Source organism: Salmo salar, chromosome ssa04 (assembly GCF_905237065.1).
Source record: "Salmo salar chromosome ssa04, Ssal_v3.1, whole genome shotgun sequence".
Classification (NCBI taxonomy): Eukaryota; Metazoa; Chordata; class Actinopteri; order Salmoniformes; family Salmonidae; genus Salmo; species Salmo salar.
This window is the reverse complement of record NC_059445.1, coordinates 46,514,991-46,528,271: the sequence shown is the minus strand read 5'-3', so window position 1 is coordinate 46,528,271 and position 13,281 is coordinate 46,514,991. Positions and strand designations below refer to the sequence as shown.

Below are 13,281 nucleotides of genomic sequence, written 5' to 3'. Positions count from 1 at the left end.
AGTGTACATACTGTATGTACTGTATATATATAGTGTAAGTACTGTATGTAATGTATATATAGTGTTTGTACTGTATGTACTGTATATATAGTGTAGGATACTGTATGTACTGTATATAGTGTATGTACTGTATGTACTGTTTATATACTGTATGTACTGTATATATAGTGTAGGATACTGTATGTACTGTATATATAGTGTATGTACTGTATGTACTGTATATATAGTGTATGTACTCTATGTACTGTATATATAATGTAGGATAATGAATGTACTGTATATATAGTGTAGGATACTGTATGTACTGTATATATAGTGTATGTACTGTATGTACTGTATATATAGTGTAGGATACACTAATGAGCTGTCCAGAAAGAGATGGTGCGGATTTCAAATCCTGTCTCAGTAGAGCCTGACAGCTATCTCATGTTCAGAGAACTAACTACCTCTATGAATACACGTTATACACGCAATACGATTGGCTTGTCTTTGTTTTATTAAGTGTTCCAAACCTTTATTTGTCACCTCTTTGGGACTAGCAGGGCAGCTGAGCCACAAGCCCATATCTGAGAGCCAGTTGCCATGGGATTCCTGCTACCACGACAATCACCATTAACAAAGGGCCACAACAAAGACCAAACCATCTGCTCTTTCACCCAGCCCTGTTTCTGCAACAAGTGTGAACATACAATCTCACTCTCTCTCTCCACATCACTCCCCGTCGTTTGAGGTGAGGCCCTTCATTTTGCAGTGTTACAGTGAAGCCATTATAAATTTCAGAACAGAGTGGTGGTTGATTAGTGCATCCAGCTCTGGTGAAGTGTGATTGACAATATAGGAGAGTCTCTGATTAATCAGCTGAGAGAGAGCAACATGAGTTATTACATTGTTTGTTAGATCAACAACAGCTGGTGAAGTGCTGTACATGCAGGTGAAGATCAACTTACTTCAGAGGGTTTGTGAGCCCTAGACGTGTTAATATGTTGCTGTTATTTTATGCTGTTTATTTCCAGCTTTTTTCTATTTACTATTTTTATCTATCACTTCCCCATATCGTAACCAGTATTGCTTAATCAGTGTTAATTGGCTTTAATTAGCATCTAGTAATTAATTTTGTTTTCTACAAATTATTTGTATGAATGATCCCACCGGGTTGTCTGTTCATCTCGTTAGAGCCAATTAGCTGCAATTAACACGCACTAATGAGATGCTTTCTGACTCCAAAACAAACAGTATGCACCCTGCCTGATTCCAGAGCTGTTCAGACCTCTTGTGTGTTGGAGTGGTGCTGGGGGCCAGTATACTGGGCCAGGCTCCCAATCAACACCCCACTCTCTCCCACAGAGGGACGAACACAAACCCAGCTGGAGACTCCCAGCCCCACAGCACAGCAGCACCCAATACCACCAAGCAAATCATTTTCAATCCGCAAACTTTCCATTGACTTGTTGCAACAGATTTCTGTCATCGAGAGGTCTCTCATATTGGTGCACGTTGCATTTGAAATGTTAGAGAGTCATTCGGGATTGCTGATAGGTTCACACAGAGTATCCTGCCTTGTGGATTCTTTGTATGGAGTTAGACAACGCTACAGCAACCTCAGCAGAATGGATAATGGAATATTGGATTATTCATGGGAAGGCCATTTGAAAATTGCATATTTATTGTAATTAGGTAGGTAGTATTGAAAATATTTAAGTACACAGAACCACATTGTCTCTAGCAAATACGTCCTTTACAAGACCAGATCACACTGTATCAAACACTCCCTCCCACCAGCATTGGTCATTACAGTAACATTCTCAGGGATAGACAGTAGTGTGACAAAGAACAGAGGTGAAAGGTGAGAACAGAGGTGAGGAGGAATTCTCAGTAACTCTGCTGGATATAGTAGAGAAATCCCCTAGTGAAATAGAATGATCAGAGTGGTATAAGTCAGGCTAGAAGGCTTCGCTCAGTGTGGGGAAGAGTCTGAGTATTACTAGTAACAGTAACCCACTGTGATGCAGAGAGATTCTACAGGGTCAAAGGAGGGTAACGTTAGGATTCTAGGGGGGGTGAAGAGGGTGTTGTAAGAGAGGGGTTGGGGGTTGTGTAGGATTATTGGGCGTCTTTCAGTTCGGTGGAGAGGGGTGAATTCTGGAATTTACCATCTTGGTAGCGTAAATGTAAATCTTAGTATAAAGTTCAAATTCAGCCTGTTATTTTTGACAGTAGGTGTTCATCAACAGATCATTTCTGGGAATAAGAATCTTCATATGTTTATGAATAATATCACACTTGATATAAGAACTGCATGCATTGCATATTGTGTTTTGGTACTTGAAGCAGGTCTGACAGCCAGGTCTTTCCCATCAGCCGCCGCTCATTTCTCTCAAGTGCACAGGCCTATTCTCTGCTTGCATCTCACATGCATCTATTCAAATATATCGTAACCAGGGGAACAGCAATGTGTTTGAAATGATGGTGCCCCAGTGTACTGTGGTTTGGGTGATTTGCAGGTTCTCACAGCCTCTGGGTATAGGATACAGAAGGTAGACTTCAGCACTCAGCCATCCATCAGCTGCAGCCACAGCCATTTGAATAGACCCGGTGCGTGTGGAATTGATTGGTCCAAAAATAAGACAAAATACATTTTATTATTAGTGCTGAGTTAACCTGAGACTGCAAGAATAATATTTTTCCAGAGTGCCATAAATCATTTCAATGTGAAAAACAATATTTACAATTTAAGACTATTGAATATTGACTGCTGAATGTGTAAACAGAATAAGCCTATTCTATTTATGTTTGAGTTTTTTTTACTTATGGTGTGTGTGTGTGTGTGTGTGTGTGTGTGTGTGTGTGTGTGTGTGTGTGTGTGTGTGTGTGTGTGTGTGTGTGTGTGTGCGCGCGCGTGCATGCGTATGTGTGAATTACACTATCAATTTACATCCTTGAGTTCAAAATGCATGGGCCTCGCACCGACCCTAAATCCTCACCAGACCCTATCTCAATGCGCGCAGTGCAGGGACCACCGAGTTTTGCTTATGCATTAGCCATTATTTTCATCTGCTTGACATATCCCCAACATAAAACCGCAAGGCGGTGGTGAACTATCTCTCTCCTGGCGAAAATAAAGCGTCGCCTCTCTCCTGATCTATGGGCTATAACATTAAGCCCGTCCACCGGTGGTGGCTCTATCTTCGACAAGGTCTGTACTTTCACACACACAAGGCTATGAAGGAGAATGGAATAGGTGGTGATTCTCATGCGCGAGCCCCCCATAATCTACTCCACTCAATCAAGTTCTCTTGTGCCACTTTTTTTCTTCTGAAGACTCGGTAGCTGCAATGCAAATACAAACATATATTTTTCCTCACGGATTTAATTAATATTTTCATGCAAAAGATCATTACTTAAAGCTTGTTTTCATACCTGATTTTTTTCAATCTTTTGATAAACTGCATACCTTTTAGCGCAGACTACACTAAATGTTGTAGCCTATTTGATCCAGTTAATCCATTATTATAGCCTACCATAGCCTACAAAGGTATAAAGGCTGCTCACGTACACTAGCTTATACAATTAAATACAAAATATGAGTAGCTAGGCCTACAAGAATAGACCTGGATTTATATTTCAGTCTGAATGGGACGATATCACAACAATTTCAGTCGTCCACATGGTTGATTGTTTATACATTTCCCTGGGCAACAGATATCAGGAGCGCGCAGGGCTGTGGCCGGTGGGAGTCTGGGCATGAAAATCCGCTATCTCCCGGTTCCCAGCCCAGCAGACTGTCCCAAGTGCATTGCCCACTGCGCGATAATATCTTTCACAGAGCGCCTATCGCTAGACATTATATTATAATTATTATTGATCCTTCTCTTTCACCAGAAATGTAGAATAAGCGCAGGGAAACATCAATCTATAAAGCTCGTGTTCAGACTTTCCAGAGACCTTCCCTCCCCTCATCTGCAGAGGATGAAGTCATGATGATTTGTCATTTCTGTCACGGCGCCACAGTTTTATTCTCAGGCGGCAGGCCTATCGGCTACTCTTTCGCTATGTTGCTTTAATGCAGTATTATAAAGAGACATTTTGGAAAACAATGCAGGCTAATAAAATGTTTACAGAGTAGACCTAAATAGTGAATAAATAATAGCCCTAATTGACTACAATAATTAACAATGTATTATAGTCGATAGCAAGGTTATAACAATAATATTACTTCAACTCTAGTTAGACAAAATGTAGGCTACTCTACATGTTGAAGACATCAAAATACAGCCATCAACGACCATGCAGATTCTGGAGGTTGAAACTGGTTTATTCTATGAAAAATATTCAGATAGTGTTTGAATTTAAGAGCCATTTAATGAAACATAAATGAAGACAATTCATTTAAAAAAAAACTTTTGGTGAGTTTTTAGTGTAATACAAACTAATTCTTAATGTGGGGTTTAATAGCCCACTTTAGTAATGATAAAATGTAATTATCAGCCCAGTCTGACAACACAAAGTAGTCTACCTCTGTCAATTTGCCTTGTCCTTTTGCCACATTAGAAGTGGGTTGGTTTCCTTTCAAAGACAAGTGAGAAGTCTGTCACATATTTCGGGTGTTTATTCGTATGTTTCTAATTGAACAATCTAAATATGTCTGTGTCAGATATACATATCCGTTTGATTAATCGATCTGTGAACTTTAGTGCGTCCGCGTTATTCACTTTCTCTCCTCTCTAAAGACGTGAAAACAAACTATATAGGCCTATCCATAATGGTAGACTTCTAAGTGATATTTACAAATAATGTTAGGCGAAAACGAACTTCGTTTCCTCTGCCAAAAGGACTTTAAGCTACAAGAAAAGCGGTTGTTTTCATGAAATACTACTGTACCTTATTAAATGTATCCTATCCGGAGACCCTAGCTGCGCTTCGACCTGGAATAGGCTATATGCCTGCTTTATCGAGGGAAAATTGCTTTTCTAAAATAAAACGACCGTAATACGACCGTTTCAAAGATATGGGGCAATAGTCCTCTGTTCCCTATTAGTGGGTCCGTACGGCAGAGTTTAGAGGGCACGGTAATTGCCACTCCAATAGCAAGCTGCTGATAGGTGTTGTTTCAACATGACGTCAGGAGGCTCGGATAAAGGCTAGTTCTTGCGCTTTCAGAGGCACGCATATTACTGAAGCTTGGACTAAAGAGTGCATTATACTCGAAGAATCGAAGGAATATTACAGAATTTACAAGAAATTGAACAGATTTGATCATATTTGTTGTAGCTTTCTGCTTTGGCAGTAATCATTGGCTGTGTGGCAGTTATGTATTCGTGCGTAATTGTAGTGGCATGATGCCTGTTCAGATTCACTGAATCATATTAGCCTCTCGGCTCATCTTGATGGACACGGGGAGGCCTTGCTCCTCTCAAGTTTGCATTCTTGCTTGTGAAATGTATTCACTTTGTTAAATGATTTGTTCGTTTTTGTTTTTATTGACACTGTTTTGTATAGCCTATGGTTGTTCTGTGCATGCGAGAGGAACGCAATAATATTTGAGCTCGCGGGATATGATGATGCTAACTCATTGTTAAGAGATTCGTCTGGATGAGCTGCATACTCTGGATTGTCGAAGGAGTGGATTAGAGCAGGTCATTCTCCAAATCACCAAAGCACCCAAGGAGACACATCGCTTTGATTTGGGACAAACAGCGAAGACGTTCAACCTGGAAATCGCTGGAATTATCCAAACATGGTTCACTGTGCCGGCTGCGAAAGACCTATTCTGGACAGGTTTCTACTCAATGTTCTGGACAGACCATGGCACATTAAGTGCGTACAGTGCTGTGACTGTAAATGCAATTTGACAGAAAAATGTTTTTCACGGGAAGGGAGACTGTACTGCAAAAACGACTTTTTTAGGTAAGCACACCTGGCACACATGGCTTTCAATATTGTGAGGAATAGCTTTCGCTTTTAATGGGTACCAATTAAGCAGAACTATGCAAATGAACAACAGATGATGTAAAATACAAGTTTTATAATTACTAAATTCTATTGCAAGATTATGTTTTTGGCTACATGGTTACATGCTTAGTGTCAATTTAGAGATAGTTTAATCTATCCTCATGAGCGACATACATTTAACAAACCAGAGACAGGATGCCCAGATTATGTGTGGTGATCCACCAAAAGCTGATACATTATAAGCATATATCACCATGTTCTGTGACGGATTCAAGGAAATCGTCCTTTGTTTACAAGGAAAGGCTGCCAGACAAGCGGGGATGAGAATTATGCCAGGATTCTTGACGGAAGTGTATCCCGCCTCAGTTCAATCAGTCGGCGCACACCCGTTTGTTTGTTGGGACTCCGTTGAAAATGTGATAAGTGGATTTGAATAATAAATCAGCTTGAAAAAACCCACACTGCAATCACAGACCTCCAGTCCACACGCGTTTGTTAACTATTTGAATACACATATATTTACATAAATAGGCCACATTGCAAAATTGAAGAGTTAAGTGTGGCTTTGTTATTTTCAAGCATTAAATAGGATGTATTTCAATAATGGACAGGTTTCTTTTTATGAATGTTTGAATTATCTCCATTCAATAGCCTAATAATAAACGATGTGGCCTTTTCTGAATAATAGTTTTAGGTAGTCATAGTTATACAACACGTAGGTCTAAATATAAGATATATATTTATTTATTTCTAACAATTTATTTAGCCCAAAAAACTAAATTAGGATCTTATATTTACAGTGGTTGAATAACTGGTTATCTATGTGAAATAGGCCCACGTACAATGAATATAGTGGCTGGCTTTCGTTACCTTGTAGGCAGGCCCAACATCAGTGTAGCCTGTAATTTCCAGATCAACGTTTAAAATAAAGCATAAGAAATTGATATGTCATTATAATCACTTGGAATCTCATCAAGAAGATTTGTAGCATAAAAATACTGAAAATACAGTAAAAAAAATAAAAATACAGTAAATGATGCCATTTAGTTGGTAATCTGATGTGAATATTTTCTGTAGCTCTTTGCTGCTACTCTGTCTGCCCTGCAATGTTAAGTCGCTGATGGTATTTATTTTTTGCTTTCTTTCTTTTAGGAGATTTGGCACAAAGTGTGGAGGTTGCGCCCAGGGGATCTCGCCCAACGATTTGGTTCGAAGGGCAAAGAGCAAAGTGTTTCACCTGAACTGTTTCACGTGTATGATGTGTAACAAACAGCTATCCACCGGAGAGGAAATGTACATTGTAGATGAATTTAAGTTTGTTTGTAAAGAGGATTATCTAAGCAACAGCAACGGAAAGGACACAACCCTCCTCTCAGGTATGGAACATAACATGACTTGAACCAAATCACAATTAGGAACCGCAAACCCGTGTTTATATTTCTATATATTTCTAAAGCCTCTTGTAAATCATGATTTTCTCATTTTTCCTATTGCTGTATATTCCATTTATTTTAAAAAATGTCGTTCGAAAATAATTACGACAACAGCATCCTGATAGGCCTAATAACAGTACAATCTAAACAATGTTGTTGATGACAATGAAAAATATAAAACCTAAACTATTATTAGGCCTATAGGGAAGATAATTTATTGTTTTCTTCATTAATGTTATCATCACCACCAATAATAATAGGACTAAAAGTAGTTGACTAAAATGCCTATTGCCTAATGCTAACAATAACCATATTAATAATAATAATATCCTAATAATGATACTGTATTCTTGGCGTTTCTTTTTGTCTATTTGTTAAAGAGTATAAAGACATACGAATACATTTCAAATCATTTCATTTCGTCTTTCTTTCATCTCACAGTCACGACTTGCAGTGACCCAAGTCTATCTCCAGATTCCCAAGACCCACAGGATGATAGTAAAGATTCGGAAATCGGACATTTATCCGATAAAGAGGTGGGCAGCAATGAAAACGACGAGCAGAACGTAGGGGGGAAACGACGTGGGCCGCGAACCACCATCAAAGCTAAGCAACTGGAGGTCCTCAAAGCTGCTTTCGCGGCCACGCCAAAACCCACCCGACACATCCGAGAACAGCTGGCGCAGGAGACAGGGCTCAACATGAGAGTAATCCAGGTAAGAGTCTATTTCCTTTTAGCTTATATCACATGTCAAATCAGATAGATGTCTATTTTCAGTATTCGTATTCGTCTGTGAGAAAGTATTTTTAACAATGGCACCTTCGTCAATAATGGCAGAAGGCAAGATATGCAGACTGGTTACCACGAAAGTGGTGCAGATGCACACATTCTCCTGACGTCCTTAATGCTTTATGACATCTATCTATATGCATATCAATGCAAATGCCTCTGTTTTCTGAATTTGAAATTAGCCTATTCATTAGGTATCATTATGCTACAATTGTTAGACTAGTATATGTTGTGGAAATTGTGACTGAAAACCCTATAGGCCATTGGTTGACAACACATCTGTAAGTCTATCCTATCAATTCACCTGTAGCCTGTAATTTGAGTTGTTAAATCCCTGGTATTCACGAAACAGCCGATAGATAAACGGAGGGTTAAAGATCATTAACCAGTGACAGGTGAGACAAGGACCCACATAGGTATACCAGGCCTATATAGGCTAATCACGTCATGGTTATTAAAATGGCATCTCACAACATGTCATCAGACTAGCTGCATACATTTACGATGCAAAAAATATATATATTTGGCCGGCGTATAAACTTCATTTTAATCATCTCTTTTCGTGTTATTTGTGGTGTGCAGGTATGGTTCCAAAACCGGCGGTCTAAAGAGCGGCGCATGAAGCAGTTAAGCGTGCTGGGTGCGAGAAGGCACGCGTTTTTCCGCGGTCCAAGGAGAATGAGAACTCTGGTGGACCGACTCGAACCCGGGGAGCTGATCCCCAACGGTCATTTCTCATACTACGGTGGTAAGGTCTTGTATATTGACCATGGTCCACCCAAATAACTTTGTGTTTAAAGATGATCAGATTATCATTTTGACTATGAGAGCCATTCACAGGCATGTATATTCATCCTTTATTTTAACTCCTAATATGATTCATTATTCAGAGGTGTTCTAATGCATTTTACATCGATTTTTTGGGCAATAGGTTTAGGCATACTGTGTGAATTAGGTTACATTTAAAAATAAGATACTTTTTTTTCCGATTATAGGCAATAGTTGTCATTGTTTTAAGTTATTATAATACTGTCCTCCTGCAAGTCACTATTATGTCAAATTAACTCTATACTACATAACATGGATTAGTTTTACTTTTTTGTAATTCAAATGACATTCTCGTGGCGTTGTACCAGTATAATACATTTTGTTATAGTTTTATTTTCACCACACAAGCATTTCTCATAATTATTCGGGTGTATATTTTTGCAGATTATCAGAGTGAATACTATGGGCCTGGAGGAAATTTTGAGTACTACACCCAAGGCCCCCCATCATCACAGGCCCAGACCCCAGGGGACCTAGGCTTCTCCTCTGGCCCCGCTGGCACCCCTTTAGGGGGCATGGACCATCACCTAGCTGGGCATCACCCATCCAGTGAGGTACAGTGCTTCAATGACATCATATCTCACCATCCAGCGGACTCACCTAGCCCAGAGCCCAACGGTCCTGGGTCAATGCACAGCATCTCCAGTGAGATGTGTGGCCCCAGCACACCCTTCACCTCACTGTCCCTCAACGGCAGCGGATACAGCAACCAACTGTCACACCCCTCCTCAGAGATGAGCGAAGGCACTGTCTGGTAGCCCACAAGACATTATGAAGCCAAGGTTAACTATTGACTTAGGAGGCAAATGAAGTCCTGAGCAAGTATCCTTGTTTAGTTTATATTATTTATTTATTCATTCGTTAATTAAATGTATATGCATTTAATTTATTACCTGTCTCCAAGTTCCTGTACTGCTGGGTTGATGTTGCAGTTTGATTTAAAGATACACACAGTAACAGTCTAGACTCCAATGCAGTCATATAATGGTGAATACTGTATGAGCGTTCAGCAGATCTTCAGTTTTTTTAGGGTCTCCATATCAGATCAAAATTATTTTTGAACAAAAGCTTTTATGATAGCTTTGGTAATTGTGCTTATTTCTCAATACAGTTTTTTTTTTTGTTTCTCTGTATATTTCTGTGTTTTGCCAAATCCTAGACAGTTTGCCTTCAAAAGGAAAACTTAAAAAAGTTGTATAACCCTTTATTTAATAGAAAATAACTTGTATTTTAAGATGAAGTCAACCTTCAAAAAAATCGATGGACAATGGTTTGAGGTGGACATAGAACAGTCAACTGTTTACGTATATATTTACAGTACTTCAGGGGTTTGAATATCAGCATTGTTTGAAACCTCTCGATTCAGATGGAGAACATCTTTCAAGCAACAAACCAAACTTTTGTATTTATTCTATTTATATTATGGTCGTGGTTCCTCACTGTGCTAGTTTGTATTATTGTGTTTACTTTGAAGAAAATGTAAAAACACAAATAGACAGTTGCCAAATAAGGATAAAAGCACAATATTGTAAGTGCTTTGTATCATCAATTGCTGAACATACTACAAGACATGTAGTAGCATTTTTTAATCAAATGAGTTCCATTGTAGATCTTTCTTTCATGAGGATGTCTAACGTTGAAAGACTTCATGCAGATCACTGAACTGAACCACCATTGTGCAAAATGCTTTATTTTGGGTCATGAAAGTCCCAATGATTAAACATTGATGGTCAAATATGCCACCAGCAGCTGCTATATTCTTGAAATATCAACTCTCATATGATGTATTTTATTGTTCTGATAAACCTAAGCTTATGTGATCTACAGTGCATATAAGACCATTCACTGTATAATAAAACATGTTAAAAAAACTGCAAGATTTGTATTTTTTATTTATCCTTTATTCAAACTAGAGAAGTCCATTAACATCTACATGTATTTTTTTCAAGTGAGGCCTGGCCAAGTAAGCAGCATATACATGAGACACAACATAAAACATTACAAAGAATGTATGTTAAAACAGTGCAAAGTGCATAAGATAACTTAAAAGTGCATGTTTAAAAATGTGCAATCTGTGGTCAGCAGTTGTACGTGTTTTTGCTAAGGGTTTCAGGTTGATTGGGAAGCAAAGCTAAAGGCACTCTTACCAAACTCAGTTCTTGTGTTGGAAACATTATATAAAATACAGTTCTTTGATCTCAGACGGTAATGTCAATGACTTGGTAGGGTGAGTACAGGGCTTAAAGTTCTGTCATTAGATTTTTTTTAAATCATCACTGTATGTCTAATACATCATTGTATGGGTATATTTCATGAAAATAGCTCCAAAATGTATTTTTAATATCATTTATTTCCCTGAGCCTCCTTTGGCCCAAGAAATGCTAAGTCTGAGTGTGTGGGCATTAGGAAACAAATGTGAAGATATTTACATTCGGAAAGTATTCAGACCCCTTGACTTTTTCCACATGTTGTTACCTTACAGTCTTATTCTAAAATGGATTTAAAAAAATATGCATCAATCTACACACAATACCCCATAATGACAAATCAAAACAGGTTTTTAGAAATGTTTGCAAATATATTCAAAATAAAAAAATTAAATATCACATTTACGTAAGTATTCAGACCCTTTACTCAGTACTTTGTTGAAGCACATTTGGCAGCGATTACAGCCTCGAGTCTTCTTGGGTATGACGCTACAAGCTTGGCACACCTGTATTTGGGGAGTTCCTCCCATTCTTCTCTGTAGATCCTCTCAAGCTCTGTCAGGTTGGATCGGGAGTGTCGCTGCACAGCTATTTTCCGGTCTCTCCAGAGATGTTCGATCGGGTTCAAGTCTGGGCTCTGGCTGGGCCACTCAAGGACATTCAGAGACTTGTCCCGAAGCCACTCCTGTTTTGTCTTGGCTGTGTGCTTAGGGTCGTTGTCCTGTTGGAAGGTGAACCTTCGCCCCCGTCTGAGGTCCTGAGCTCTCTGGAGCAGGTTTTCATCAAAGATCTCTCTTCACTTTGCTCCGTTCATCTTCCCCTCGATCCTGACTAGTCTCCCAGTCCCTGCCACTGAAAAACATCCCCACAGCATGATGCTGCCACCACCATGCTTCACCGTAGGGATGGTGCCAGGTTTCCTCCAGACGTGACAGTTGGCATTCAGGCCAAAGAGTTCAATCTTGGTTTCATCAGACCAGAGAATCTTGTTTCTTATGGTCTGAGAGTCCTGTAGGTGCCTTTTGGCACACTCTAAGCAGACTGTCATGTGTCTTTTACTGAGGAGTGTCTTCTATCTGGCAACTCTATCATAAAGGCCTGATTGGTGGAGTGCTGCATAGATGGTTGTCCTTCTGGAAGATTATCCCATCTCCACAGAGGAACTCTGGAGCTCTGTCAGAGTGACCATCGGCTCGTGGTCAACCCCCTGACAAAGGACCTTCTCCCCCGATTGCTCAGTTTGGCCGGGCGGCCATCTCTTGGAAGAGTCTTGGTGGTTCCAAACTTCTTCCATTTAAGAATGATGGAGGCCACTGTGTTCCTGCGGACCTTCAATGCTGCAGAACTTTTTTGGTACCCTTCCCCAGTTCTGTTTACTCAACACAATCCTGTCTCAGAGCTCTATGGACAATTCCTTCGACCTCATGGCTTGGTTTTTGCTCTGACATGCACTGTCAACTGTGGGACCTTATATAGACAGGTGTGTGCTTTTCCAAATCATGTGCAATCAATTTAATTTACCACAGGTGGACTCCAATCAAGTTGTAAAAACGTCTCAAGGATGATCAATGGAAACAGGATTTACCTGAGCTCAATTTCGAGTCTTATAGCAAAGTGTCTGAATACTTGTGTAAATAAGGTATTTCTGTTTTTTATTTTAAAATGTTCAACAATTTCTAAAAACATGTTTTCGCTTTGTTGTTATGGGGTATTGTGTGTAGATTGACAATGTTTACATTTTTTTTTTAATCCATTTTAGAATTAGGCTGTAACGTAACAAAATGTGGAAAAAGACAAGGGGTCTGAATACATTCCAAATGCACTGTACATGCACAGGCCTGATTGGCTGATAGGATAGTCTAGAGCCCACCCTCTTACCCAGATGAACAGTCATTGGTCTATCATAATCAGATAACACTGTGACGTCATGATGTTGGCCAAAAGTTCCATCCCATCTGAGCAGCTTTTACACAAAAAGGGCATTATCTTAATTTTCTCAATTTTAGTGGGTTATTTCAACCTTATAGTGTGGAAACATCATTAAAAAAAACAGGAAATCGTGTTATTGACTGCA

At 39.3% G+C, this 13,281-nt stretch overlaps 1 protein-coding gene across 2 annotated transcripts; it reads left to right on the top strand.

Annotated features, from left to right (window-relative positions):
• Positions 1–5,149: 5,149 nt before the first annotated feature.
• On the top strand, positions 5,150–10,877 carry LOC106603274 (LIM/homeobox protein Lhx1). 2 transcript variants are annotated; one of them, XM_014196708.2, is made up of 5 exons: positions 5,150–5,904; positions 7,102–7,325; positions 7,857–8,098; positions 8,755–8,920; positions 9,385–10,877. In XM_014196708.2, exons 1-5 carry the CDS (start codon positions 5,735–5,737, stop codon positions 9,756–9,758), a joined length of 1,176 nt encoding a protein of 391 aa, XP_014052183.1. In that variant the 5' UTR covers positions 5,150–5,734; the 3' UTR covers positions 9,759–10,877. The 2 variants fall into 2 exon arrangements, with proteins under 2 accessions (XP_014052183.1, XP_014052182.1); XM_014196707.2 differs by having other exon boundaries at positions 7,824–8,098.
• The last annotated feature ends 2,404 nt before the right edge of the window (positions 10,878–13,281 follow it).